The sequence below is a fragment of the Phycomyces blakesleeanus genome, assembly GCF_001638985.1.
Source record: "Phycomyces blakesleeanus NRRL 1555(-) unplaced genomic scaffold PHYBLscaffold_8, whole genome shotgun sequence".
Taxonomy (NCBI): domain Eukaryota; kingdom Fungi; phylum Mucoromycota; class Mucoromycetes; order Mucorales; family Phycomycetaceae; genus Phycomyces; species Phycomyces blakesleeanus.
Window position 1 is genome coordinate 1,230,430 of NW_017265141.1, and position 21,714 is coordinate 1,252,143.

General features: G+C 38.8%; 10 protein-coding genes across 10 annotated transcripts; 3 read left to right on the top strand and 7 right to left on the bottom strand.

Moving 5' to 3' along the window:
- Positions 1–8: 8 nt before the first annotated feature.
- Positions 9–1,028, top strand: PHYBLDRAFT_144364 (hypothetical protein; the record flags this gene model as incomplete). The annotated part of the gene is made up of 3 exons (XM_018431200.1): positions 9–187; positions 236–542; positions 600–1,028. 3 exons carry the CDS (start codon positions 9–11, stop codon positions 1,026–1,028), a joined length of 915 nt encoding a protein of 304 aa, XP_018293052.1.
- Positions 1,029–1,146: 118 nt separating this feature from the next.
- PHYBLDRAFT_144365 (hypothetical protein) lies at positions 1,147–1,811 on the bottom strand (the record flags this gene model as incomplete). The annotated part of the gene is made up of 5 exons (XM_018431201.1): positions 1,147–1,239; positions 1,291–1,408; positions 1,445–1,517; positions 1,572–1,641; positions 1,689–1,811. 5 exons carry the CDS (start codon positions 1,809–1,811, stop codon positions 1,147–1,149), a joined length of 477 nt encoding a protein of 158 aa, XP_018293053.1.
- A 730-nt stretch (positions 1,812–2,541) lies between these two features.
- Positions 2,542–3,556, top strand: PHYBLDRAFT_158567 (helix-loop-helix DNA-binding domain-containing transcription factor). Its single transcript, XM_018433814.1, has 3 exons — positions 2,542–2,624; positions 2,684–2,778; positions 2,852–3,556. The coding sequence occupies exons 1-3, from the start codon at positions 2,590–2,592 to the stop codon at positions 3,361–3,363; spliced, it is 642 nt and encodes a 213-aa protein (XP_018293054.1). The 5' UTR covers positions 2,542–2,589; the 3' UTR covers positions 3,364–3,556.
- Positions 3,557–5,176: 1,620 nt separating this feature from the next.
- On the bottom strand, positions 5,177–7,090 carry PHYBLDRAFT_67779 (hypothetical protein; the record flags this gene model as incomplete). The annotated part of the gene is made up of 9 exons (XM_018441849.1): positions 5,177–5,238; positions 5,295–5,554; positions 5,618–5,717; positions 5,771–5,858; positions 5,948–6,048; positions 6,429–6,670; positions 6,776–6,831; positions 6,915–6,959; positions 7,049–7,090. The coding sequence occupies 9 exons, from the start codon at positions 7,088–7,090 to the stop codon at positions 5,177–5,179; spliced, it is 996 nt and encodes a 331-aa protein (XP_018293055.1).
- A 1,260-nt stretch (positions 7,091–8,350) lies between these two features.
- Positions 8,351–9,896, bottom strand: PHYBLDRAFT_181021 (hypothetical protein; the record flags this gene model as incomplete). Its single annotated transcript, XM_018438403.1, has 7 exons — positions 8,351–8,630; positions 8,686–8,864; positions 8,956–9,051; positions 9,128–9,197; positions 9,283–9,496; positions 9,563–9,646; positions 9,706–9,896. 7 exons carry the CDS (start codon positions 9,894–9,896, stop codon positions 8,490–8,492), a joined length of 975 nt encoding a protein of 324 aa, XP_018293056.1. The 3' UTR covers positions 8,351–8,489.
- Positions 9,897–10,006: 110 nt separating this feature from the next.
- PHYBLDRAFT_124245 (hypothetical protein) lies at positions 10,007–10,885 on the bottom strand. Its single transcript, XM_018428982.1, has 3 exons — positions 10,737–10,885; positions 10,384–10,653; positions 10,007–10,328 (listed from the first exon to the last, which is right to left on the bottom strand). Exons 1-3 carry the CDS (start codon positions 10,860–10,862, stop codon positions 10,056–10,058), a joined length of 669 nt encoding a protein of 222 aa, XP_018293057.1. The 5' UTR covers positions 10,863–10,885; the 3' UTR covers positions 10,007–10,055.
- A 148-nt stretch (positions 10,886–11,033) lies between these two features.
- Positions 11,034–14,321, bottom strand: PHYBLDRAFT_124248 (hypothetical protein). Its single transcript, XM_018428983.1, has 7 exons — positions 14,237–14,321; positions 13,743–14,183; positions 13,154–13,681; positions 12,795–13,073; positions 11,975–12,735; positions 11,531–11,908; positions 11,034–11,467 (listed from the first exon to the last, which is right to left on the bottom strand). The coding sequence occupies exons 1-7, from the start codon at positions 14,292–14,294 to the stop codon at positions 11,192–11,194; spliced, it is 2,721 nt and encodes a 906-aa protein (XP_018293058.1). The 5' UTR covers positions 14,295–14,321; the 3' UTR covers positions 11,034–11,191.
- Positions 14,322–15,288: 967 nt separating this feature from the next.
- PHYBLDRAFT_96474 (hypothetical protein) lies at positions 15,289–17,931 on the bottom strand (the record flags this gene model as incomplete). The annotated part of the gene is made up of 8 exons (XM_018443970.1): positions 15,289–15,638; positions 15,712–16,006; positions 16,078–16,435; positions 16,527–16,604; positions 16,678–16,894; positions 16,966–17,221; positions 17,285–17,480; positions 17,549–17,931. Coding segments are annotated over 8 exons (2,133 nt in total), but the record flags the coding sequence as incomplete, so codon positions are not given.
- A 1,240-nt stretch (positions 17,932–19,171) lies between these two features.
- On the bottom strand, positions 19,172–20,431 carry PHYBLDRAFT_144372 (hypothetical protein; the record flags this gene model as incomplete). The annotated part of the gene is made up of 1 exon (XM_018431202.1): positions 19,172–20,431. One exon carries the CDS (start codon positions 20,429–20,431, stop codon positions 19,172–19,174), a length of 1,260 nt encoding a protein of 419 aa, XP_018293060.1.
- A 185-nt stretch (positions 20,432–20,616) lies between these two features.
- PHYBLDRAFT_177394 (hypothetical protein) lies at positions 20,617–21,537 on the top strand. The gene is made up of 3 exons (XM_018437880.1): positions 20,617–20,656; positions 20,814–20,868; positions 21,126–21,537. The coding sequence occupies exons 1-3, from the start codon at positions 20,630–20,632 to the stop codon at positions 21,452–21,454; spliced, it is 411 nt and encodes a 136-aa protein (XP_018293061.1). The 5' UTR covers positions 20,617–20,629; the 3' UTR covers positions 21,455–21,537.
- The last annotated feature ends 177 nt before the right edge of the window (positions 21,538–21,714 follow it).

Consider the following 21,714-nt stretch of genomic DNA (forward strand, 5'->3'; position numbering starts at 1 on the left):
CGTATCCAATGGCTGGCCAGAACCCTATTGCCCACTGTCTTGAGCGATTATTCCTTGCTGATGATACTGTACTAGCAGAAAAGGCTGAACACTTCCAAGGATTATGTTCAACACGCGTTCCTAGCAAAGTGTTTGGAAAAGGCCCTAATTCCAAGCCAGTAATTAGCATTCATCTTGCCTATGAAAAGTGAGACATTTCAACAATCTCCTTGGCAAGTGTTAATGTCTGTCAAAGTCTAGGAAGACATGACTGGGATAGCAAGCTTGCAGCTGAACTTGCAGGCTGTAAACCAGCCGTGTATGATACTGCTGTGAGTCTGACTCGAAAGCATCTTGGGATTGTACCCGTTGTTTCCTTTGAATCTTTGACTGTAGCGTTGGGATGCACGACGATGATCAAGCAAGTGGAGAGCTTGTGGGATAGCTTCCAAGAATCATATCTAGGAAACTTGAGTGTAGCCAAGAAACTGAGTGCCAAAGAAGAATTGTCGCAGCCAGTGTGGAAGGGTGCGATTGTGTATGCGTGCGCAAAGGCACTTGGGGTAAACAGCTACATCAGCCACTGTGGGACAATAACAATAACATGATGATCATTCTAGGAAAGTGTCACCAAGGCCCCACTTCAATCTCTGTGTTCATGCAGTCTTCCTGAACTCACAAAATGTATTAAGGTCGTTACTGATGTAGCAAAAAAAGCAATTGAAGAGCTCAAGAGTCAGTCAACCAAGGCTTCTCGAACACCACGTACTACTGGAAAGAGAAGAATCGGAGAAGACGAGGATGTGGTAGAGGAAACGCCAGCTGCAAAGAAAGTAAAAATGCCTGGAACCAAGAAAGCTCTTTTTGGGCGTCTCAAGAGAACAGATAGCAAGCAAGCACCAGCTACTAAAGAGTACAAGCCAATCTCAGGAATTGTTTCTATGATTAACAGACAAGATTATCGACAAACACGTCGCTACAGGGACTACATCCAATGGAAGGATTCACTTATTGCAAGATTGTCAAACTCTACAACAACCATTGAATAAAACTTTTTTTTATTCTGTTTTTTTTTGCTTGCTTATCTTTATTTAGTACATATATATATATATATATATATGTGTGTGTGTGTGTGTACATACACTTTTGTGCTTTTGGTTAAGCTAATCAATAAGAAGTAACATTCACAAGTTTTTCAAGTTTCTCTGTGTAGTTTTCATACGCCTTTGTAAGATTATCCATTACTTCTGTTAATTCTCTCTGTAGACTGTGTGAGTAAACGGTTTGGCAATAGCATTTATTTTGTTGTACCTCTTCAGTGGGCTTGTTTCTTACTAAGTCGAGTGCTTTATGAATTTCCATGTCTTGGGCAACCAATTGAATTGCGTGCGAGAGAGCAGGCCACAGATCATGCATACTAGCCATCATACTAAGATACATACCCTATTTAATAAGATGTACTTACTATCCATGGTCTCGCATACGAGAGTAGTCTTCCAGTAAGATGATCACTTTTTGCAATCGAGTTGCCCTGAAATCTAGTATTTGTGTCTATAAATTTTTATCTTATATTGGATAAAAACATGGCTTACAGGCAGAATTTAATGCCGAGGTCTTTGCTTTTTGGTAAAAGATGATTTTCTGGTCGAGATCTCTAGCCAACTACAATAGCCTGATTACTAGATTTCAAATAGATCAGGTTGGCTTACTTGGATTCGCTCATTCTGAATCTGACATAGTTCTAAAAGAGAAGAAGTTGTGTCTATATTCTGAGAACCAGCTACAGGTATAATGTTCAATTCTTGAGATTTGTTGAGAATGGAGTCCAGCATTGGATAAAATGCAATGAGCCAAAAAAAAAAGAGCAAAGCCAAAAAAAGAAGAAATAATTACATCTCCGCCTTAGGGGTTACTTTATTGTTGAGGGTGACCTTCATGTGGCAAGCTTGATTTTGATTTGAAGATGTTGTGTGACATGTAGTTGGATGCCCAGAGCTGTTTTTGGGACTATGAGTGCAAGTGCGTCATAAGCAGATGGACCGCATCCAATTTAGAGAGTGGATGGCGGTTGTGGAGAAGGTGCGGGCAGTCTGTGATGTGCGTGTATGTGTATGTGGCTGGAAAAGGAAGCAAGAAAAATAACGGCAGGTCACCTGGTTTAACTGAGTATATAACCGCCATTGCCATGGAGACATGATCTCTTTCTCTCACAACTTCCTCATGTATTCACCCACACAACAAGACTTTAATCTCGAATCTGACCACTTTGCTCATCCCCCTTTGGGTACCCTACACACTACTGTGGGTGCTGTTCCTGTGGTCCGCAATAACCGAGTTTTCAACTCTTCTGCCACTGCCCCATATCAAATGCACCAAAGACACAATAGCTTCGGTGCTGTTTCTATTGCCATGAGTCCTCCACATGCAGCAGCAGCCGCAGCAGCCGCAGCCGCAGCTGGCAGAGGAATTTCTTTTGCAGACCCTAATGCTCAACACTGGTTTGGTACCAGTCTTGACTCTACAGGTTCCTCGTTTGGTCAGTCGCCTATCTTTGGCGGCCGCGACCTCATAGTCTCGCCTTCTACTTCAACAGGGCATATAGATGGGTATATGGGTCCAGAAGACGATGAACATCAACAAAGAAAGTAAGTTAAACACAGCCTTCAATTTCTATTCGCACAAACTTACCGGCGGGTATTTATAGCCTCCAAGAGATATTCGAGAAGCGCAGACGGAGACGAGAATCTCACAACGCGGTTGAGCGTAGAAGACGCGACAATATCAATGAACGGATACAAGGTAAGCAGGATCATATGTGTAGAGATAGATAAATCACGGGGAAAGGCGCACTGACCAAGCTGTACCTTCTTAGAGCTGTCCACCCTTCTTCCTGAACACCTTTTAGAATCTGCACCAACAAGTTCGAATGTCATGTCTACGGTTAACTCACAATCTGGCGCCAACGGAAAGGCAATAAACAAGGGTACAATCCTCAAATTGTCTGTTGATCATATCAAGGATCTCCGTGATGAAGTTTCCATGTACAAATCCCGCATTCAAGAACTTGAACAGCTCATAGAGGCTGCTAAACACGGTGATTTTGGCCAGGATTCCCAGTCAGCTATGCACAAAAGTCAGTCTTCTGCAAGTCATGTTTCTTATCCAGACAACCAAGACTTCTACTCCCAGGCACGGAGGAACAATCAAGTCAAGGAAGAGGTAAACCCGGATGGTTTTGGACAGCAAAATAGCCAAAACCCTCAACCAGTTCGGTTGGTAGAGTCGAACAACCGCTCACGCCATGAACGTATGGGATCCTTACAATTTCAACAGAAATTTGGTAATATGAACATTGGAAATCCCAAAGACATCAACCATTTATGAGCTCTCGCAAACAAGGCTACCTATTCATATATTTAACTACCAGAACTATCTATATATCTATCTATCTATTTATCTAACTGTCTACCTAACTATCTAACTATCACCATTTATTACATTTTTGCTATTGTTTTTGTCCTTATTCACATTTTTTCTTCCCTTTGATCTATATCTATACACACACATACACCTTTTATATCCATGTCCCTTTTTTATAGTACGTCTTGCAATGTCTAGTTTGTATCAAATTTGTACTCGTAAATTTTTTGTATAAAAATAGATGCTATGATTTGCAATTGCCGTGTACTCTTATCAGATAGTTGACAACATCTTCTTGTACAATGGAGTGCTTTTAAATTAGAAGCACAGCATCTGTTTTTATGACATCTTTTAGGATATATGAAAACAACTGTACGACGTTGCCCATCTTCAGTTAGTGATGATCAACTTTGATATATTAGGAAAGTTAGATAAAAACATAATGGTATATAAGCAAATAGAATATTCTGGCTTCCTACATTTTATCAAGGAATCAGATCATTTGGCTTGGATCGTTCTTGTGATCTGACAATCCCATTCAATCCAAATATTTAAACAAGCTATAGTTTGAGACTTTTTGGCTCGAAAACCAGGCACGGACTGTATGTTCTATTAATGGAAACATGCTGTTTTGGCTTAAATCAGCTTAAGTGCTGCAGTTGTACTTATAGATCATGAGCTACAAAAAAAATAAGGAAGATCTTTATATTAAATAGATAAATGATTGGGTTTCTATGCAAAGTGTCTAGGCCAACTAAATATTAAACAAATGTTAATATATGGATAATGTATCATAGGCATCACACCTTGTTCCTCCTTTTTCTCTAATGCCGTTTTGTCTATTACATCATGAGATCATTCGGTCTACTCCATGTTCCCAAGTGGACATTATAAATAAACCTGCCCTGGAACAGTAAGTTCTATACTTATTATGACCCCATGTTGATGTTGTAATCCATAAATAACCATGGTTTATACAACGATAACCGTCCAAGGATAGGTCTTCGTACCAGCATATGACTTGCCGGAGAAAAAAAAGGAGACTCTGCGCCTTGTTGCTGATTAATGAATAGTCAAAGACACATAAAAGCTACCAGCAAAAAAAAACAAAAACGCCGGAAACCACAGCCATTTATTAAACACTTTGTTGTATAATAGAGAGCATTAGTGAAATTCGATAAAATGAATTTTATTATCGGCAAATATTTAGTACGTTTAGCCCTTTACTTTGAATATATCTTGGGACCAGTGGATCGTAGAATACTTGTTTTTTTAATACTATTTTTAAGCATGGTCATTAGGTGTACACTTTCAACTCTAGTATCTGTAATAAGAGATTTTTAACCGTTTACACCATTTTTTTATATACATTTATATCAATTATGTAGTATATATATATAATTATATAAATAGCTTCTTCTGCCATTAAGATCTTATTTTTCAAAAGGTACACATCAAATAAATAACGAATTACGACCTAGCATGTGGTTTGTGACAAAATATTGAATATCCTAGCTCGAATCTATGATCAATAGTCAATATTGCTCATGTCAATATTAAATAAAATTAATATAAATTAATTGCATCTTTTGTGTTTGTCTTTTATCCTTCAAAGTCAATAAACAGGACTAAACCAGGTTCCACTGATGCTTGTATAATAGTAGATAAATATTTATATGTAAAAAGGAGCAGGATCTCTTGCTCTTTGAAATTCATAAATCCCTCGACTATAATAATTTTGTGTAAGTATTGGAAACGAAGAAAAACTTTTAATAGTTTACCCGATATCTTCGTCTTCAGAGTTTGCGACAAATAGAGATTGGCCATCTGGAGTCAATGCTAGCCGAAAAGTAGAGTTAATATAAGTGATCCCAACTATTTATTAGTGTACTCACAAACACCGGCTATAGAACCAAATAAGTTAATGACTTGGCTACTGCGATAATCATTTTTTGCATCATAAACATGAATATAATCAATGTGTTCTATCGAGAACATATCAGCATGCAAATTATGATACATTATGTACGCTTCTGTTTTCATACCAGCTGCTACCATATATTTTCCATCACTAGAATATTGTAGTGACCGAATAGCTCCAATATTTCCACCCAAAAGATGGAGTGTTCGTGATGTATTTCGAATGTCGTATACTCTATCTGGGAGTGTAAGTAAAAAATAATAATTCAACATTCAATGAGGAATGGTGTATATTTACCTAGTTGTTTTGTCTTGATTTCCTGTAGCAAATGTTCTGCCATCAGGACTCCAGCAACATGAGAATGAGAAGTCGTGGTGTTCATCAATTGAAAAGATCTCTAAAATACAAGATTAAGATATCACAAAACGTATATCCACACTGCTTAAGTACCTGATCCAGTGTTTATATCGGCTACTACAGTCTTTGTAGAATCGCCCACTGCACAAAGCATTTCTTTATCCGGAGATATCGCAGCATGCTAAATTACGGGCGTTAATGTAAAATAATAATCATGGACTCTCTTTCTTGTATATTTCTTCTTCTTAAATTGATGCAAAGCACTCTTACATTTACAGGAAAAGGGAATTGTATTATCTGCTTCGTTTGCATAGTCTTAAGATCAATGAAATGCGTTGTTTCATCGTTGCCCGAGATAAGAGCTGTTAACCCTAAAGAACACAACAGCGCACATTCACTACTTAACATTATTCAGCAATACAGAGTGTGTGTGTGTGTGTATCTTACCGCCTTGCTTCAAATCAGCAACATCAAGATGATTTGTGGTTCCATTAGGATTCCGAGTTGGTTTCCCAAAGTAATACATATCATCCTTTGAATCTAATCGTCGGCATGCATATTCGCCCTTTGCTCCACCAACAAGTAGCATATTGTGCGAACATGTCATACTAATTACTTTCATTGGAAAGCTTGATACCAATCTGCTAGAGGACCTTTGGGGCGACCAATGCCGTACAGAATCATCAACTTTGTTTCTGACTTTAGCCAGCGATTCTTCTAATTGGCAGCTAGATCCATTTCCATCACTTACGCAGATAATATACATCGTTTTTACTTGTAGCCCACAGTAGACTACGTAGTTGGAAGTGTCCAACACTGCAGCGTTCACTAAGCTTACCATGTTTAAAAGTGAAAAATCTATCTTCTTTTATCATTTCTTTTGGCTCCTGTAAAGATGAATATACTGTAAGACAAAGATAAGCCCACCCAAGTTTTATGTAGGTTATATAAGCTTGCCTCCATAATTCGATCAGCTGGAGGATGCTCCAAGCTCTGATAGTTTGAAAAACTTTCTAATCTAGATTTATATACAAAATGTAAAAAGATGGGCATCAATGATTTTCAAGATCATGGGTAATTCGCTAATGTCCCTTATACCTATCCAATTCATAAGTTTTTCGATCACGTCGAAAGGCTTTCCAATTTATGGCTTGCTAAAGATAGAAGTAAGTAATGAATATTTATTTAGAATGATTCAAAGAAAGATTTCTTGAGGCTAAAGTGCATCTGACTGTACCATGTCCATGCCATCAAGGACCATTTCCTCGGTTACAACATCAACCTATTAATAGATTAAGCTGATTACAGGTTTATCTTTAAACAAAGAGAGAGAAAAAAGAAAGCATTTGATTTGGGAGTATTAAAGAATACCTCATCAAAGTGAATAGCTAAATTAGAATCGAATCTATCCATTGCATTACAACCAAAAACAGCTTTATTTGACACATTAATGTGAGCTTAATATCCCAACTTTTTTTTACAGTTCCGCACAAAATGCTTGCATTTTGCAGTGATTGGCAAAGACTGTCTGATAATGTTTTTAAACGATTAGTGGGATAAGCAAGGCCAAATTACTCAAGACATATCTCATACCCGCATTTAGTTGTTGTAGACCTTTTTAAAAGCATACAATTAAAACCCACAATTAAAGCTACTAGGTTTAAGTATATGAAGTTCTGAGTGCTTAAAAGATAACAAGTGTTGTATCGATATAATATTAACATATTAGTGGTTTCTATATCCACTACCGGAAAACAGAACGATTTCATAGGAACTTCTTAGGAAGTTTTTCAGATAAACCCTTGTTTTGAACTTTTAATGTTATAGAAATTCATTCAACTTCACTCTGTTATGGATGCAATGTTTTATGCACGCACCGGTATATATATATATATATATATTCTATATTCTATAATTGTATTTGTATTCGATGATATATCATAAGCTACATCTGTACAATTAAAACGCATTGGCTTCGATAATGCTTAGATTATCTATATCTTTTAAAGATTCTTTATTATTATTTATTTCGTTAATTATGTACTATATTATCATGTACTAAAGCCACATATAATATATATATATATATAAGATATATAAAAGACAGCACCACTAAATAACAAGAAGTCCAAACTACAAACATTTAGCTTTTACTCTTGCTAGTACTTTATTGACCGACTTACAGTATATATATATACTTACGAAATCTCCTATTATATTATCTCCACAAATTAACACATTCGAAAGCACGGTTTAAGCAACAATCATATCTCTAGTCCTTTGTAAACTGGAAGATAATGGGCAGAACTATCTCATTAGAAGACCTTACTGTCAAGGCATCAATAAAACCAACATGGCGGATCATAGGACTCTTTGAACCACTACAATACTTCGTTTATAAAGCCAGACTTTTTTATCGTAGTGCGCATAAAAAGCTCTTTAAAGTGCTGGTACATTCTTTATTTACGTAGTTATCATTAACTTATTATAAGAAGTACTAGGTTCAATAGACTCTCTTTAGTAACCCACGGCTTTCACATAACGAATAAATTAAAATGGAAAAATTCATTACCATGCACAAAATTACTTTGTTCATAATGTCAGATAAAAGTGAACATTATGTATTTCAATCATCTTACTCTGGTAAGTTATCCCTCAAATTTCAATAAATATTAATTGTAAGACAAACGCATGAACAATAAGTATTATTATACAACAAAAAGAATAGTAAATGTGCAAGTGTTATGTAGATGAATAGGGTTGAGTAGATTTGTGCAAAGAGGTTATGAGGGTAGATATTTAGCAGCCTGAATCAAATAGGGTTGTCTTGGATTAGTTTTGCATCGTTCCAGCGAATAACTTCTTCATAAATGGCCCAAGAAATTGCAGAATTAAGAGGTTTACGGATTAAGCGAACACTGATGCCATCAAAGAATCCTACCAATCCTTCCTCCTACAATGATACACGTATTTAATAATTGGCTATTTATGGTTTCAGTCACATTTACTTTAAAGACTTTTCGTGCAGCCTGAACCAGGTGTTTATAAAGTGCGGGTTTGAGTTGCATCCGAGTCTTTAGCATATCAAACGGCTGTGTTGTACATGTGGCTGCTACACCCGCCACAACACCAGATCCTAAGTTAATGGCCATATTTGGGATCTCGATATTCTTTTTTTTTGCAAAGGCTATTTGATAAGGATAAATGATGTTAGTTTTCAAATAGTATAGATTGAAATACTCTTTTTTTAAGAAAATAAACAGACAAATAAAACATACTTTTACTCCACGCCTTGCTTTGCTCATAGAAGAAGAGGTAGATACCAGCAAATGGGGCATCTCTAATAAAGGTTGCTCCGTATCCAGCGAATAATCCTAAAGTTGAACTTTTTTTTTTAGCTCTATTGTTTACAGCTCATAAACTCGCCAAATAGCTCAAATTTTTGTTTACCTCTAAACCCATCATTCTTGATAATTGAACCAAACGCATCCGAAATATTCCTGTAATTATAAAAGTTACTCTAAAAATACAATCTACATCAGTACAAGTTTTCTCTTTTTTTTTTAAAATAATAATAATAATAATATCAATGTATCAGATATTACCTCATAGCGAACTTTTACTACAGTAATAGGCATCATAATATAGCCAACTGCTCCACGGGCTGTTGCACCAGACACCAAATTCTCCCATTGTGTTTGGTTTTTAGTACTGGATTGTTTTGGATAAACATACTTTTGCCATGAAGGGCGTCTCTTTTCAAGCAGTTGTCGGATTTCGGAAAGAGCTAAGAAATATAGGGCCGAACCAGGAACATTTCTTTGATGATCCATTTATTTGTTTTTTTTTAGTCTTGGATCCTCACAGTTATCTAGGAAATGTTACCTTATGATAGTCGGAATCGTACCACGCCAAAGACCGCCGAAACCATTGGAAGAGACGATATCTCGTACTGTGGAGTAAATCGTACTACAGAATCCAAAATTCAGTCTTATATTTGGTTTTATACTCAATTTCATGTACTGTACCTGTTTTGTGGGGCGATTAAGAGGCCTTTCTTTTTCGCTTCTCTGAGGAATGCAAGGTGATCTTGTCGTTGCTGCTGCAATCGCGTCTTTATGAGATCTAGAGGCTGTAACATAACACATGCAGTCATTCCTGACAATGCACCACCAATGGCATGTACAGACGGATTTCTAAATTCTTTTGTTGTAGTCATTGTGTATAAGGAAAAGAAAGAAATCGATCGAGCTTCTATAACATTTATGTTTTTGTTGTTTGACTCATTTGAACCCGATATAGCTTAATAACTCCGCGACCAGGACTTTTGATTGATAACGTTTAATATGATGGTGCCTTATATTTTTATTTTGTTTATTTATAAAGTATTTTTGATAGTTATTTCCATCGTCTCGTCAGAAAGAGCCTTCACATCAACGTCTGTGAGAAACTCGACGATATAGGTTGCTCCGGCCTCTCTCAATTCTTCTACGGAATGAGTTGTCGTACAGGCTATACACTTCATTCCTCCTGCAATGGCTGCTTTGACACCTGCAGGGGCATCTTCAAAAACAACACAGTCTTTAGGATCGGTACCAAGGCCCTTTGCAGCAATCAAGTAGCCTTCAGGGAAAGGCTTGCCTTGAATAATCTATTAAAAAATTACGTCAGTATAATACGCATTAACAATAAGCAGATCTTCTTACTTTGTCCCCAGTGCACATCACTTCTGGTATCACCATATGACATTGTTTGAGACGAGATTCGGCCATGAATTGAGTTCCAGATGTATATATTCCGTAACGACCAGCCGGGATATTTTTAATTAATTCTTCGACACCGGGTAAGATGCTTACACCCTCTGTCTCCATTGCCAGCTTTCTTTCGTAATAGTCCACCATTTCATTTGTCGCCTTCTCAGGTACCCAGGCAGATATTGTCTCGATTGTACGACGGCCATGCGACATGGCCAAGATCTGTAAAAAAAGGGGGATTAGAAGGGGTGGTTTATGAAAATTAAAAATGTAGTTTGGTAAGAATGACGACTGATAGATTATACCTTTTCACCATCCAAATTGTGCTCAGCAGCAAAGTCCAACCAATGTTTGATAACAACTGGGGTGGTATCAATAAGGGTACCATCGAGATCAAAGATAATTGCTTTAGCGGTCAATTGGTGGGCCATTGTATTGTAAGAAAAACTGAATTGAAAGGATTGTTAAATGAAAAGAAAGAAAACTTGGAATAAGGAGAGCTGAACCCTTTTTGTATAATTCAAACAAAACCCTTCTCTTCCCGCCCATTTATTCCGCGGAACTTATATATTTTGTTTTTGGACTTTCAGTACGGGAAAACGTTTACAATAAAATACACATTTGTATTTAATTTTATTTTGATTTGTTGCTAGTGATAGATAGCTGAAGCTAAAGGTAAAGGTAAAGGTAAAGATAAAAGTGAAGGTGAATGTAGGAGGAGGAATGGGTAAAATGGATTAAAAAGAAAAAGTAATTAAATTTACAACTTGCTCTCGCGGGCAGTGTCTTTAAGCTCAACAGCAGCATTGGAGATAGCAATCACGTCACGCTCAACCACACGGGTCTGGAAGATGATTTTGTTGTTCTCCTTCCACATCTGAGTTTCCAGGGTCTCTCCTGGGAAGACGTGTTTGGCGAAGCGTGCTTTGATGTTAACAAAGTTTTCTGGGCTGTTGTTTCCAAAGGTCTTGAGGACGTGCTTTCCAGAGATACCGAACGAGCACAAGCCATGGAGAATTGGTACATCAAATCCACCCTAGAAAGAAACTTAAGTTAGAATAGCCAAATAACATATTGTTTTAAAATCTGAGATACTTACAATTGCAGACATTGAGGGGTCAATATGGAGAGGGTTGTAGTCACCGCTGAGACGGTAGAGTGCGGCCTGGTCCTCGGTGGTCTTCTCGGTGACAACAGCATCGGGTTTGCGGTTAGGAGGGATGTTTGATGCAGTGGCAGCACCACGGTCTTCTCCCTTCTTGGGTCCACCAAAGCCTCCGCTACCACGAACGAAGAGAGTAAACTCGTTTTCGAACAAAACCTCGCCGGATTCGTCGGTAGTGGTGACGCCAACAGTGACAGCAGCACCCTTGCCCTTATCGAGGATATCGACAATACGAGCTTGGGACTTGAGGGTTCCGCTTGTAGGAATGGGCTTCTTGAGAGACAAGAACTGCTCACCGTGCAACAACATCATCTAAAAATATATGCAATGTGATTAGTCCTTGTTGTTGTAAGTTTTGGTTTGAATCATGTATCTTACGGGGTTGAAGTCGGGAAGGAAGTCTCCAAAGGGAACCGAGTTCATGGCAACAAAGGAAGGAATAACGCCGAAAGTTGGAAGAACAGAGAATTCTTCGTCATTTTCGTAGATGTACTTGAGGTCGGTGCGTTTGCAACCTACACCAAGGGCGTAAAGAATAGCTTCACGTTCAGAATAGTCAAAGGTAAACACTTCGAAACGCTCCTTCTTGACAGCAGCAATATCAAGACCGCCTTCTTCGATGTTTCCAAAGTTCTCCATGAATCCTTGGAAGGAATCCTGGGTAGAGTTGGGGTTGGTGGCACGACCGTCATCAAAGTTGGTAATCTTATCCCATGCCTGGGCAACTTGCTCAGGTTCAAGGGTGCGGTTGGCGGGGAATCCAACACCACCACTGCGCTGCCAGCGGACCTTGGCGACCCAACCACTTCCGACCTCAAAGATACCACCAGTCTCTTCGTTGCTAGAGTGGCCAAGGAAGGCGACCAGGGGAGCAACATACTCGGGCTTGAAGGCCTCAACCATCTCAGGGGGCATAACAGTTGCGGTCATGCGGGTACCTGCATTGGGAGCGATGACGTTGACAAGAATGTTTTTGCGCTGACCCTCAATGGCAAGAGTCTTGGTGAGGCCGACAATGCCGAGCTTTGCAGCACTGTAGTTGGTCTGACCAAAGTTTCCGTAGAGACCAACAGCAGAAGCAGTGTTGATGATACGACCATAGCTCTGCTTTACAAAGTGAGGCCATGCAGCCTTGATTACTGTGGAAGTATTGAATGAGTATCAAATTTGAACTAAACGCTTAATACAAAAGACTTACCTTTGTAGGAACCACGGAGATGGACACGATGAACAAGATCCCAGTCAGCATCAGTCATGCGAGCGAAAGACTTGTCGCGGAGGATACCAGCATTGTTAACAATGATATCAATGCGACCAAAGGCCTTGAGGGCAGTCTCGACAACCTTATCACCTTCCTCGACAGAGTCATAGTTAGCAACAGCCTGACCACCAGCTTTACGGATTTCTTCCACAACAACATCGGCGGCACGACTGTCAGAACCTTGACCGGTAGCAGAACCACCAAGATCGTTCACAACTACAACACATAATATCCTATTTTGTCAAACACAATATCCAATTTGATTTGCATTAAACAGCCAAAAAAGTATTACTTACCGACAGAGGCACCCAATTTACCCAAGAGGATAGCATAGGCCTTGCCGAGCCCACCACCAGCACCTGTGACAACGGCAACCTGACCAGCAAAAGACAAAGGTTCACCGGTTGGGTTGGCATCAGCAGCCTTGGCACGCTCGAGGAGAGCCATAAAATCGGTGTCCATAACAGATGTAGGGTATTCAGCCTGGTCAAAGTCATTGATGGCATCCCACTTGGCAGCAACGGCAGTAGGGGTAAAGGTCTCGTCAGCCTTAAAGACAACACCAGAAGAACGCTCCCATCTCAGCTTGGAAACGAAACCACCTCCAACTTCGTAAACACCACCGTTGTCTTCGGTGTTCTCATGGCAGAGATAACCAACAACAGGAGTGACAAACTCGGGCTTGAGAGAAGCAAGAATATCTGGGGGAAGGACTGTTTCGGTCATGCGAGAAGCAGCCATAGGAGCAATAGTGTTGCAATGAATATTATCCTTAGCACCCTCCTTGGCTAGAGAGTTACTGAAACTGGCAAGGGCGAGCTTGGCTATAGCAATAATCCATTAGCCTAAGTACACACTGAGAGAATTGAAATAAATTTTACTTACCAGCACTGTAGTTTGCCTGTCCAAAGTTACCGTAAATACCGGCTGCAGAGGCAGTCATAATAATACGACCGAACTTCTGCTTCTTCATAATGGGCCATGCAGCATGTGTGACTGCATAAGAACCCTTGACGTGGACAGCTTGAATGATGTCCCAATCAGCATCAGTCATGCGAGCAAAGGTCTTGTCACGAAGAATTCCGGCATTGTTGATGATTATGTCAATGCGACCAAATGCCTTCATGGCAGTTTCGACAATCTTGGCACCGTCTTCAACAGAGTTGTAGTTGGCTACGGCCTGACCACCAGCCTTCTGGATTTCAGCTACGACAATATCGGCAGCCTTGACACTCTCACCATCATCCTTCTTAATAGTACCAAGATCATTGATAATGACCGAGGCACCACGAGAAGAGAAAAAGAGGGCATAAGCCTTACCGAGACCTGTGGAGACGCGTTAATAAGATAAAGATAATTTTAATTGCAAATATACACACCTCCACCAGCACCGGTGATGATGGCGACCTTTCCATCAAAGCGAATATCGTTGCTCATTTTGTCTTTTTTTGTTTTGTGGAGAAATGAATCAAGAAAAGTGGGGAAGGCATGCAAAAGATCCAATGTCTTTATAGGTGCCTTACTTGTGCAACCATTTCCCCGCTCATTGAATTTTCACATGGAGGCGGAGTCATCATGTGATTCTCCTTGGTCATCTTGAACATCCTTGTTTGAACAAGTTTAGCCTTTTTATTTTATTTATTTATTTAAAAAAGAAAATCCAAAGATCAATAAGTGTAACTGTTATAAAGATGCTCTTTTTTTTTATATAGAAAATAAAAGAATAATATTAAAAGTATTACAGATTACAATTTAAAATATTTTTCAATAAATAATTGTAAATTACACCTTTTTAATATTTCATAGAGATCAGTTGTAATATTTTGATATATTGTTAATATTCTATATACATCACTGATTTATTCCTTATAAAGTAGAGAAGTAAAAAGAAAATACTTATAGCTAGCTAGATAATCAATACCCTGTTAAGACCTAAGACTATATGTCTTAGCTAGAACACTGCCTGTAAATAGATGGTGTGCATGCATGTGTGTATGGCAGTTACAGTGGTTAATAAACTAAGCATATTCTGGATGTTCTGTTACAAATAAACGCTTTTTATTGGTTGCATAAAAGTCAGAGAGAGAGAAAGAATCAAAAAAATGTACCAACTATTCAAAAAAAAAACTCAGGCGTTTACGTGGATATATCGAGCCACAAAACCGTATTACATGAAAGGGTTCAAGGGGTAGATGTTGATGATTGGAGGTGATACCAACATGTTAACTTGAAGTTTGACATCAAGGTTGGTAAATACATGAACGCGCTGCATACAGCGACTCTCATCTAGTTCGCTTGAATCTGATTTGGCAACCATTGGTTTTGGAGGTTCCTTGAGTGTCATGTCAGAGAATGCTTTTTCAACTGCTGCTTGGTCCTTGGCCGCTTCATCCTCTTCATCCTCTTCTTCCGAAGTATCTGAATAATCATCTCCCTGCCTGGGTTGCTCATACAATTTCTCCTCTAAATCTCTAGAAGGCATAACCCCGCGCTTCCAGAACATTGTCAAAGAACCTTTTGTATACTCAAATCCAGTAAGAGGCAACGAATCCATATAGACACGCTTCTCTAAGCCATATTCTGGTATATATACATTATATGACGTCTTGTTTACCGAAACTACAATAGCCAAACGAACAATATCTTTTTTGTCGGCCTCAAGATTGTGGAGATACTTTGCCAAATACAGTTGAATATTGTTGTCTTGTGCAAGTTTAGCACCGTCTTTTTTTCGGTTGCAGTTTTTAGCAATCTTGTGAATATCTTTTTTGTTCATTTCATCTAAAAGTATGGGAAAGAGATATAAATTAAAGTTTTGCTTATAAATTGATGTTTGTACAAGATAAAGTATTACCTTTACCCTCGAGGGCGTTTTGCAATTGTCGATGAACCATAACATCTGCGTAACGACGGATAGGCGACGTAAAGTGAGAATAAAGAGGCACGTTCAATGCATAATGCAAGTATTTTTCTTCGCTTATGGTACCCGAGCAAAAGTATTTTGCACGTTGCATTGGCTTGATTGCTAGCAACAATACTACCATTTTGACCAATGGATCTTTGATTGCCTCAAACGATTCCTGAAGGCTACCTGCAGTTGAACCATCAATTTCACACCCAAGTTCTTCAGCGGTCTGGATAAATGCATCCTATTTTCAACTGGCTATTCAATACCACATACACATACACATATTAATATTAATATTCATATTGATATTACCAATCGTCGTGGAATTGGTGGATCGTGTCTTCGCAATAATGCAGAGTCAGGGAGAGACTCTGAAATCTTTTCTGCAACACTGATGTTGGCTTGTAGCATAAACTCTTCGATTAAACGGTTGGCTTCTTTTATATCATACTGTTCAGCTGTCTCTGGATCACCATTTTTGTTTAAAGTAAAACAAAGTTTGACAGAAAACATCGATAGAGCACCATTTTCATAGCGACGCTTTCGCATCTTTTGAGAAAGTCGAAAGAAGTCGAAAATAGCATCTTGTACTTTGGTAGGTGAATGAGATGTTATCTGAACATCACTTGGTAATCCATCGCCGTCAATTACGCTTTGGGCATCTCCATAGCTTAATTTTGCACATGAGCTATTTTTAGTTATTAAACCCAAACCATTTTGATTAGATTAGATGTTTTGCATATCAATCATTACCATCTTACCGAATCACAGTGCGTCCAAACCAGGTATCTGATATATTTCCTTTAGGATCCATCTTCCAAATAACTGAGAATGCCAACCTACACCACCACCCAACTGGTTAAAATCATATATATATATACATATTCTAGTAATTTTAGGTTCAAAGCTTACCTGTCTGAATCAGGGTTTAAACTACATAATTTCTCACTGAGTAGAGAAGGCAACATAGGTATAACCCGGTCAACAAGATATGTACTTGTTCCGCGTGATTGTGCTTCTGTATCCAAGGGTGTATTGGGCCTAAGGAAATAAGTAACATCTGCAATATGTACACCGACTTCAAAATTGCCATCATCAAGTGTTTTGATATGAACTGCGTCGTCAAGATCTAATCGATTTTGGAATTTAATTTTAAATGAATTTTTCTGTCACCAAAAAAACGTATTTAGCTTAATTTACCTCTAGCAGTAGGGGGGTCAATGGTGAATATCATCTCTTTTCGAAGATCTCTTCTCTTGTCTATTTCAGACTGAGGAATGGCCCAAGTTGGTGGTGGGAGACCACGAAGTGCAACATCGGTAAATGGGATATCTGAAACATTGCTGTCGGCCAAAATAGCATCTGTTTCCACTTTAATGTCGCCTACTGGACCCAATTCTCGTTCAATAACACCAAAAGGATGTTTAGAGGTAATTGGCCAGTGCGTAATTCTTGCCTATTCGATAAGAAAATGAATTAATAATATTATCATTTTTAAAATATATTCAATATCACTTACCAGCATGACCACCTTATCATAATATTCCTCGTTTAAGAAGATATCGTGTGGTGCACGATCAATTGGAATAGCGATAAAAGGCGTTCTTTTATCAGAGGGTCTAAACCAGACTATTCGCGGGTCCTGTGGGGTCGATACCTTACGTTCTTTGCTGTCTTTGTTATTAGTTCCTGTAGATATATTGATCGACAGTTTTCTAGGTTAAAGGTGTGCAAGCTTTTAATAAAGAAAAAATTAAATTTATACGTTTTACTATTCACTAACCCAGGATGAACCATGTTTTCGACACGCGTGACGATGCTCATTACTTCACCTGCATATTTGGGTTTCCCAGAATCTTCATTCACTTCATCAGGAGCAGTGTCATCCCCATTGTTTCTTAATATCCGTCTTGCTTGCTCCCTATCCTTTTTTGTTTGCCATACTCTGTCAACATCCTTTAGTCGAACAGCAACAATATCTCCTTCCAGTGCTCGATTGCGATCTCGAGTGTCCGAGATAAATATATCACTATCAAGTTCATCAGATGTTACATATGCTTCTCCACGGTTAACACGATTGATCCTTATAACACCACGGTAAAGTTGACTCTTTTCCAATAGATTCTCGACAGTTTGTGGATTGAGAAATTGGTTGAACATGGTCTTCCAATTATTGTGATTTACGTCGTCTGGATGTAGATTTTGTGAATGGTAATTATTACCGTTATTTCTATTGCTATTATAGTTATTACGACTACGGCTATTATCATAACGCTGTTGTTTAGTCCTTGGTACCACTATAGATATGTAAGTAACTTGGGGTTTTTTATACACGCTCCTCCAAACGTACATATTTGCCACCTATTTTGTTCTGTTGGCTTGGGGTCTTCACTCGAAAAAGATCGCGTGTGCTGATCAAGAGTATCCAAAGTAAGTCTTGGTGATTGAGTATCTTTTACAACGGGTACCGTTGTAACTGCAAAATTTGGGCATACATCATCGATAGACAGCTGAGGTCCTTTAAATGATCGATGCAGAATAAAGGGTGGACTTTGCAGAACATAGCAGTTTGAAGTCTCTCTAGACTTCTATACAATAAGTAAAATCTAACTCGTAGTTCAAGAATACATAACTTACACTTTCTTCAAGGTTGATGCTAGTTTGATTCCTCTCTGATGATTCTGATCCTGTGGATCTCCAAGATCTCCAATTGGAATTAGAGGCTGTTTCATTGTAATCACTTGTCCTGTTCATTCCTCTGGATCTGTTACTTGATGACATTGTTTGTCTTTTATGGGTCTCAGACGTTCTCCTCCATTCTAATGGCTCTTCTTTTTTCAATGTGGTAGTAGCCATTTCTTGTGGGTGATCCAGAAGTTGTTTCCAATGAGAGCCTGCCTGATCGGCCTTTTTTGATGTTTTAGACATTAGCTTTGTAATTTAAAGAGATAAAGAAAAAGAGAGTTGTTCCTCATTTTATTTTCTACCTGCATATCGTCATTCATTTTTTTATCCATGTATTTTATCAAATTTATTTAATAGAAACAAAATATAAATTTAGAACAAAAACAAAAAAGAAAGCAATAAGTGTTTTATAGATTAGAGGGAGAAAGGGGAAAGGAAAATGGAAAAATGCCCAAGACTGGTTGCGGATTATGTAGTCCCACCTTTCTGAAAGTTCAATACATTTTAAGTCTCTAGCCAATATATTGTATTTTAGCATAATTTTGTTATGCGACTGTAAGCTTCCCTAGACGGTTGAATGGACTGTACATCAAGTCTATTTTTGGATTTAGAAGAAAATGCTGGTTTGACAAAAAGCAATTTGATTGAATTTCCTGTTAATGATAGTATGAAATGAACAAAAAATATTTGTATAGCCATGGTTTAGTCCCATTGGTTTTTTTTAGTCATCATCATCAGGTTTGATGATCTTTGATATATATATTTCTTTGGACGATGGGACATTCCGATAAACGGCTAGATTCCACAGGCACCTTTCCTGTGTATGTTCAATTGTTTTTGTTTTTAACTTAGAAGGGGGGATGGCCAAAAAATCCTTTTCACAAGGATGAGGTAGACTGGACAGCATATTGTCAAGTGCGTCTGCAATCAATCGACGAGACTCTTCAACTGTGAGAATATTCGATGAATTATGATCATATTCAGTAGGTCGGCCTTTCTTCTTAACAATAGATGGTTTCATGGACAGGGAAAGGGCAAGAGCAGTCTGAAGAGATTCGTCTTTCTTATCATCCTTGGTTGATTTTTTAAATAGAGGATGAGGTTTGCGATACATCAAAACAGTTTCTTTAAAGTCCTCTGAACCATCTTCTACCACTGCGAAATTTATAGTTCGTTTTAAAGATGTTTTAGCAGTACACGGTGGTGAAGGTGGAGGTGGTTGAGCCACAGGGACAGGGGTATGCCCCCACCCTAGCCACCGACATTGTTGTAAGAGCTGAGGTAAAGTCATAGATCGACGTTTGGCACATTGCTTGACATGAGCTATTTTACGTTTGATGTTATAATTCCGAAATAAATCAGTCTCGTAGCAACAAGGACAAAGATCAAGGCGAGAAAGATAAGGAGCTTCTTTGGCAGCAATAGCTAAATTAGCAGCATCATTAGACTCCTTTTCTTCTCGCGCAATGTCATCCAGGCAACGATTAAAGTGTGCGTCTTTACGAGCCGAGTTTAATGCGGAAATGTGTTTCCCACAAAATATACAATAATCAAATGGAGATTGATCTTTGGTGATGGGTAAATTGGTTGGTGAATCTAAGCATTTGTTGACATGTTGCTGCCGTAGATAACTCGATCGTGTACAGCTCAAGTCTTTATCACATATAGGACACGAGTAGGATTCTTCATTTGTAGGTAATTGAACAGGGGGGTGTGGTTCTATCGCTGGCTCTAGCGGTGGTAATTTCTGTGGTTGAGGTTGTAATTGTGATTGTGATTGTGATTGTGATTGCGATTGCGATTGCGGTTGCGGTTGCGGTTGCGGTTGCGATTGTGATTGTGATTGTGGTGGTGTTGGTGGTGGGGATGTTTTTCCAGGTATTTCTTGTGTTGACTTTATGGGTTCTAATGTAAGTACAGACTGTGTGCGATCGCGACGCAAAGAAAGGATACGTTTCTTTCGAGGTAATAAGGAGGACATTATGAAAGGTATTAATCTGGTCTGTGGTTACAGAGAAACTCGGCCAAGAGAACAAAGGAGGGCGGACGGGAATTGAGTTTGAGTAGTGTGATTGGCGGTGATTGGCTAGATAATATTTGGAGGGAGGCGGTGGCGGAGGGTGATTACCATGGCTATCGAGGTGAACCGAAACTCCTCCTCTTTTCTCCATATACAACCATGGTCAAGTTCATCAAAGCTGGAAAGGTAATATAGTTGATTCAAAGGAGACCCGTTGACTATGAGGATGGATGCGTGTGGATATCAAACAACAAACAACTTCAACGGATGGATTCTTCGTCACAAAATCCTACCATCAATATCTTCATTTTTAATAATTTTTTTTTCTTGAAAATTACATTAGGTTGTCGTTATCTTGCAGGGTCGCTTCGCCGGCAAGAAGGCCGTCGTTGTCCGCAGTACATAATCGTTTCATTCATTTTCTTATCATTTTCTCGGTGCTTGGTTAGGTTGGGTTGAATTGCAACAGAGTACCATAATGAATTACAATGATCATGACGCGCTTCGAGTCAACTGTTGAATTCGTGATTTACTTGTTTATGGAAACAATATTTATACATCAACTACATACTTTTCAACCCAATCTATCCAGCATGAGACGATGTTTATATATTCATTTCAAGACAATGCTGACTATTTTTTATTAAAAAAATAGACCACGATGAGGGTACCAAGGACAGACCCTACGGCTATGCCGTCGTTGCTGGTGTTGAGCGTTCCCCTTTGAAGGTTACCAAGGGCATGGGCAAGAAGAAGGTTGCCAAGCGCTCCAAGGTCAAGCCTTTCGTCAAGATTGTCAACTACAACCACATGTTGCCCACCCGTTACGCTCTCGAGTTGGAGCAGATCAAGGGTACCGTCTCTGCTGATTCCTTCAAGGAGCCCTCCCAGCGCGAGGAGTCCAAGAAGGTCATCAAGAAGCTCTTTGAGGAGCGTTATCAGACCGGCAAGAACAAGTGGTTCTTCAGCAAGCTTAGATTCTAAGCTACTTTCCCCCTATTTTTTGCTGCTGTAGCTTTGATGTGAATAAAATCAAATCAAACAATATTCAACAAAATTAAGAAACCAAAGAGGAAGACTTATTTAAATTTACTTGTGTGTGTTTGTGTTAGTGTATGTGCTTGTGTTTGTGTGTTGCTTTCTCTTTCTTTTGGTTTTTTTTTGCTCATATTTTTTTTTATTGCATACACTTCTTTGACTTGTTCGTCTTTACATATGTGTTACAGTGCACAGGAACGTGGAAC

Excerpts from the sequence above, each read along its gene's own strand:
- PHYBLDRAFT_158567 (XM_018433814.1), top strand. The coding sequence starts at position 2,590 with ATGGGTCCAGAAGACGATGAACATCAACAAAGAAA. Across the intron at positions 2,625-2,683 it reads GATGAACATCAACAAAGAAA|CCTCCAAGAGATATTCGAGA; the intron begins GTAAGTTAAACA and ends GGGTATTTATAG. Across the intron at positions 2,779-2,851 it reads TATCAATGAACGGATACAAG|AGCTGTCCACCCTTCTTCCT; the intron begins GTAAGCAGGATC and ends GTACCTTCTTAG.
- PHYBLDRAFT_124245 (XM_018428982.1), bottom strand. The coding sequence starts at position 10,862 with ATGGCCCACCAATTGACCGCTAAAGCAATTATCTTTGATCTCGATGGT. Across the intron at positions 10,654-10,736 it reads ACAATTTGGATGGTGAAAAG|ATCTTGGCCATGTCGCATGG; the intron begins GTATAATCTATC and ends CTTTTTTTACAG. Across the intron at positions 10,329-10,383 it reads TGATGTGCACTGGGGACAAA|ATTATTCAAGGCAAGCCTTT; the intron begins GTAAGAAGATCT and ends ATTTTTTAATAG.
- PHYBLDRAFT_124248 (XM_018428983.1), bottom strand. The coding sequence starts at position 14,294 with ATGAGCAACGATATTCGCTTTGATGGAAAGGTCGCCATCATCACCGGT. Across the intron at positions 14,184-14,236 it reads CATCACCGGTGCTGGTGGAG|GTCTCGGTAAGGCTTATGCC; the intron begins GTGTGTATATTT and ends GCGTCTCCACAG. Across the intron at positions 11,909-11,974 it reads TCCTTCCCGACTTCAACCCC|ATGATGTTGTTGCACGGTGA; the intron begins GTAAGATACATG and ends ATATATTTTTAG.
- PHYBLDRAFT_177394 (XM_018437880.1), top strand. The coding sequence starts at position 20,630 with ATGGTCAAGTTCATCAAAGCTGGAAAG. Across the intron at positions 20,657-20,813 it reads AGTTCATCAAAGCTGGAAAG|GTTGTCGTTATCTTGCAGGG; the intron begins GTAATATAGTTG and ends AAATTACATTAG. Across the intron at positions 20,869-21,125 it reads GAAGGCCGTCGTTGTCCGCA|ACCACGATGAGGGTACCAAG; the intron begins GTACATAATCGT and ends TTAAAAAAATAG.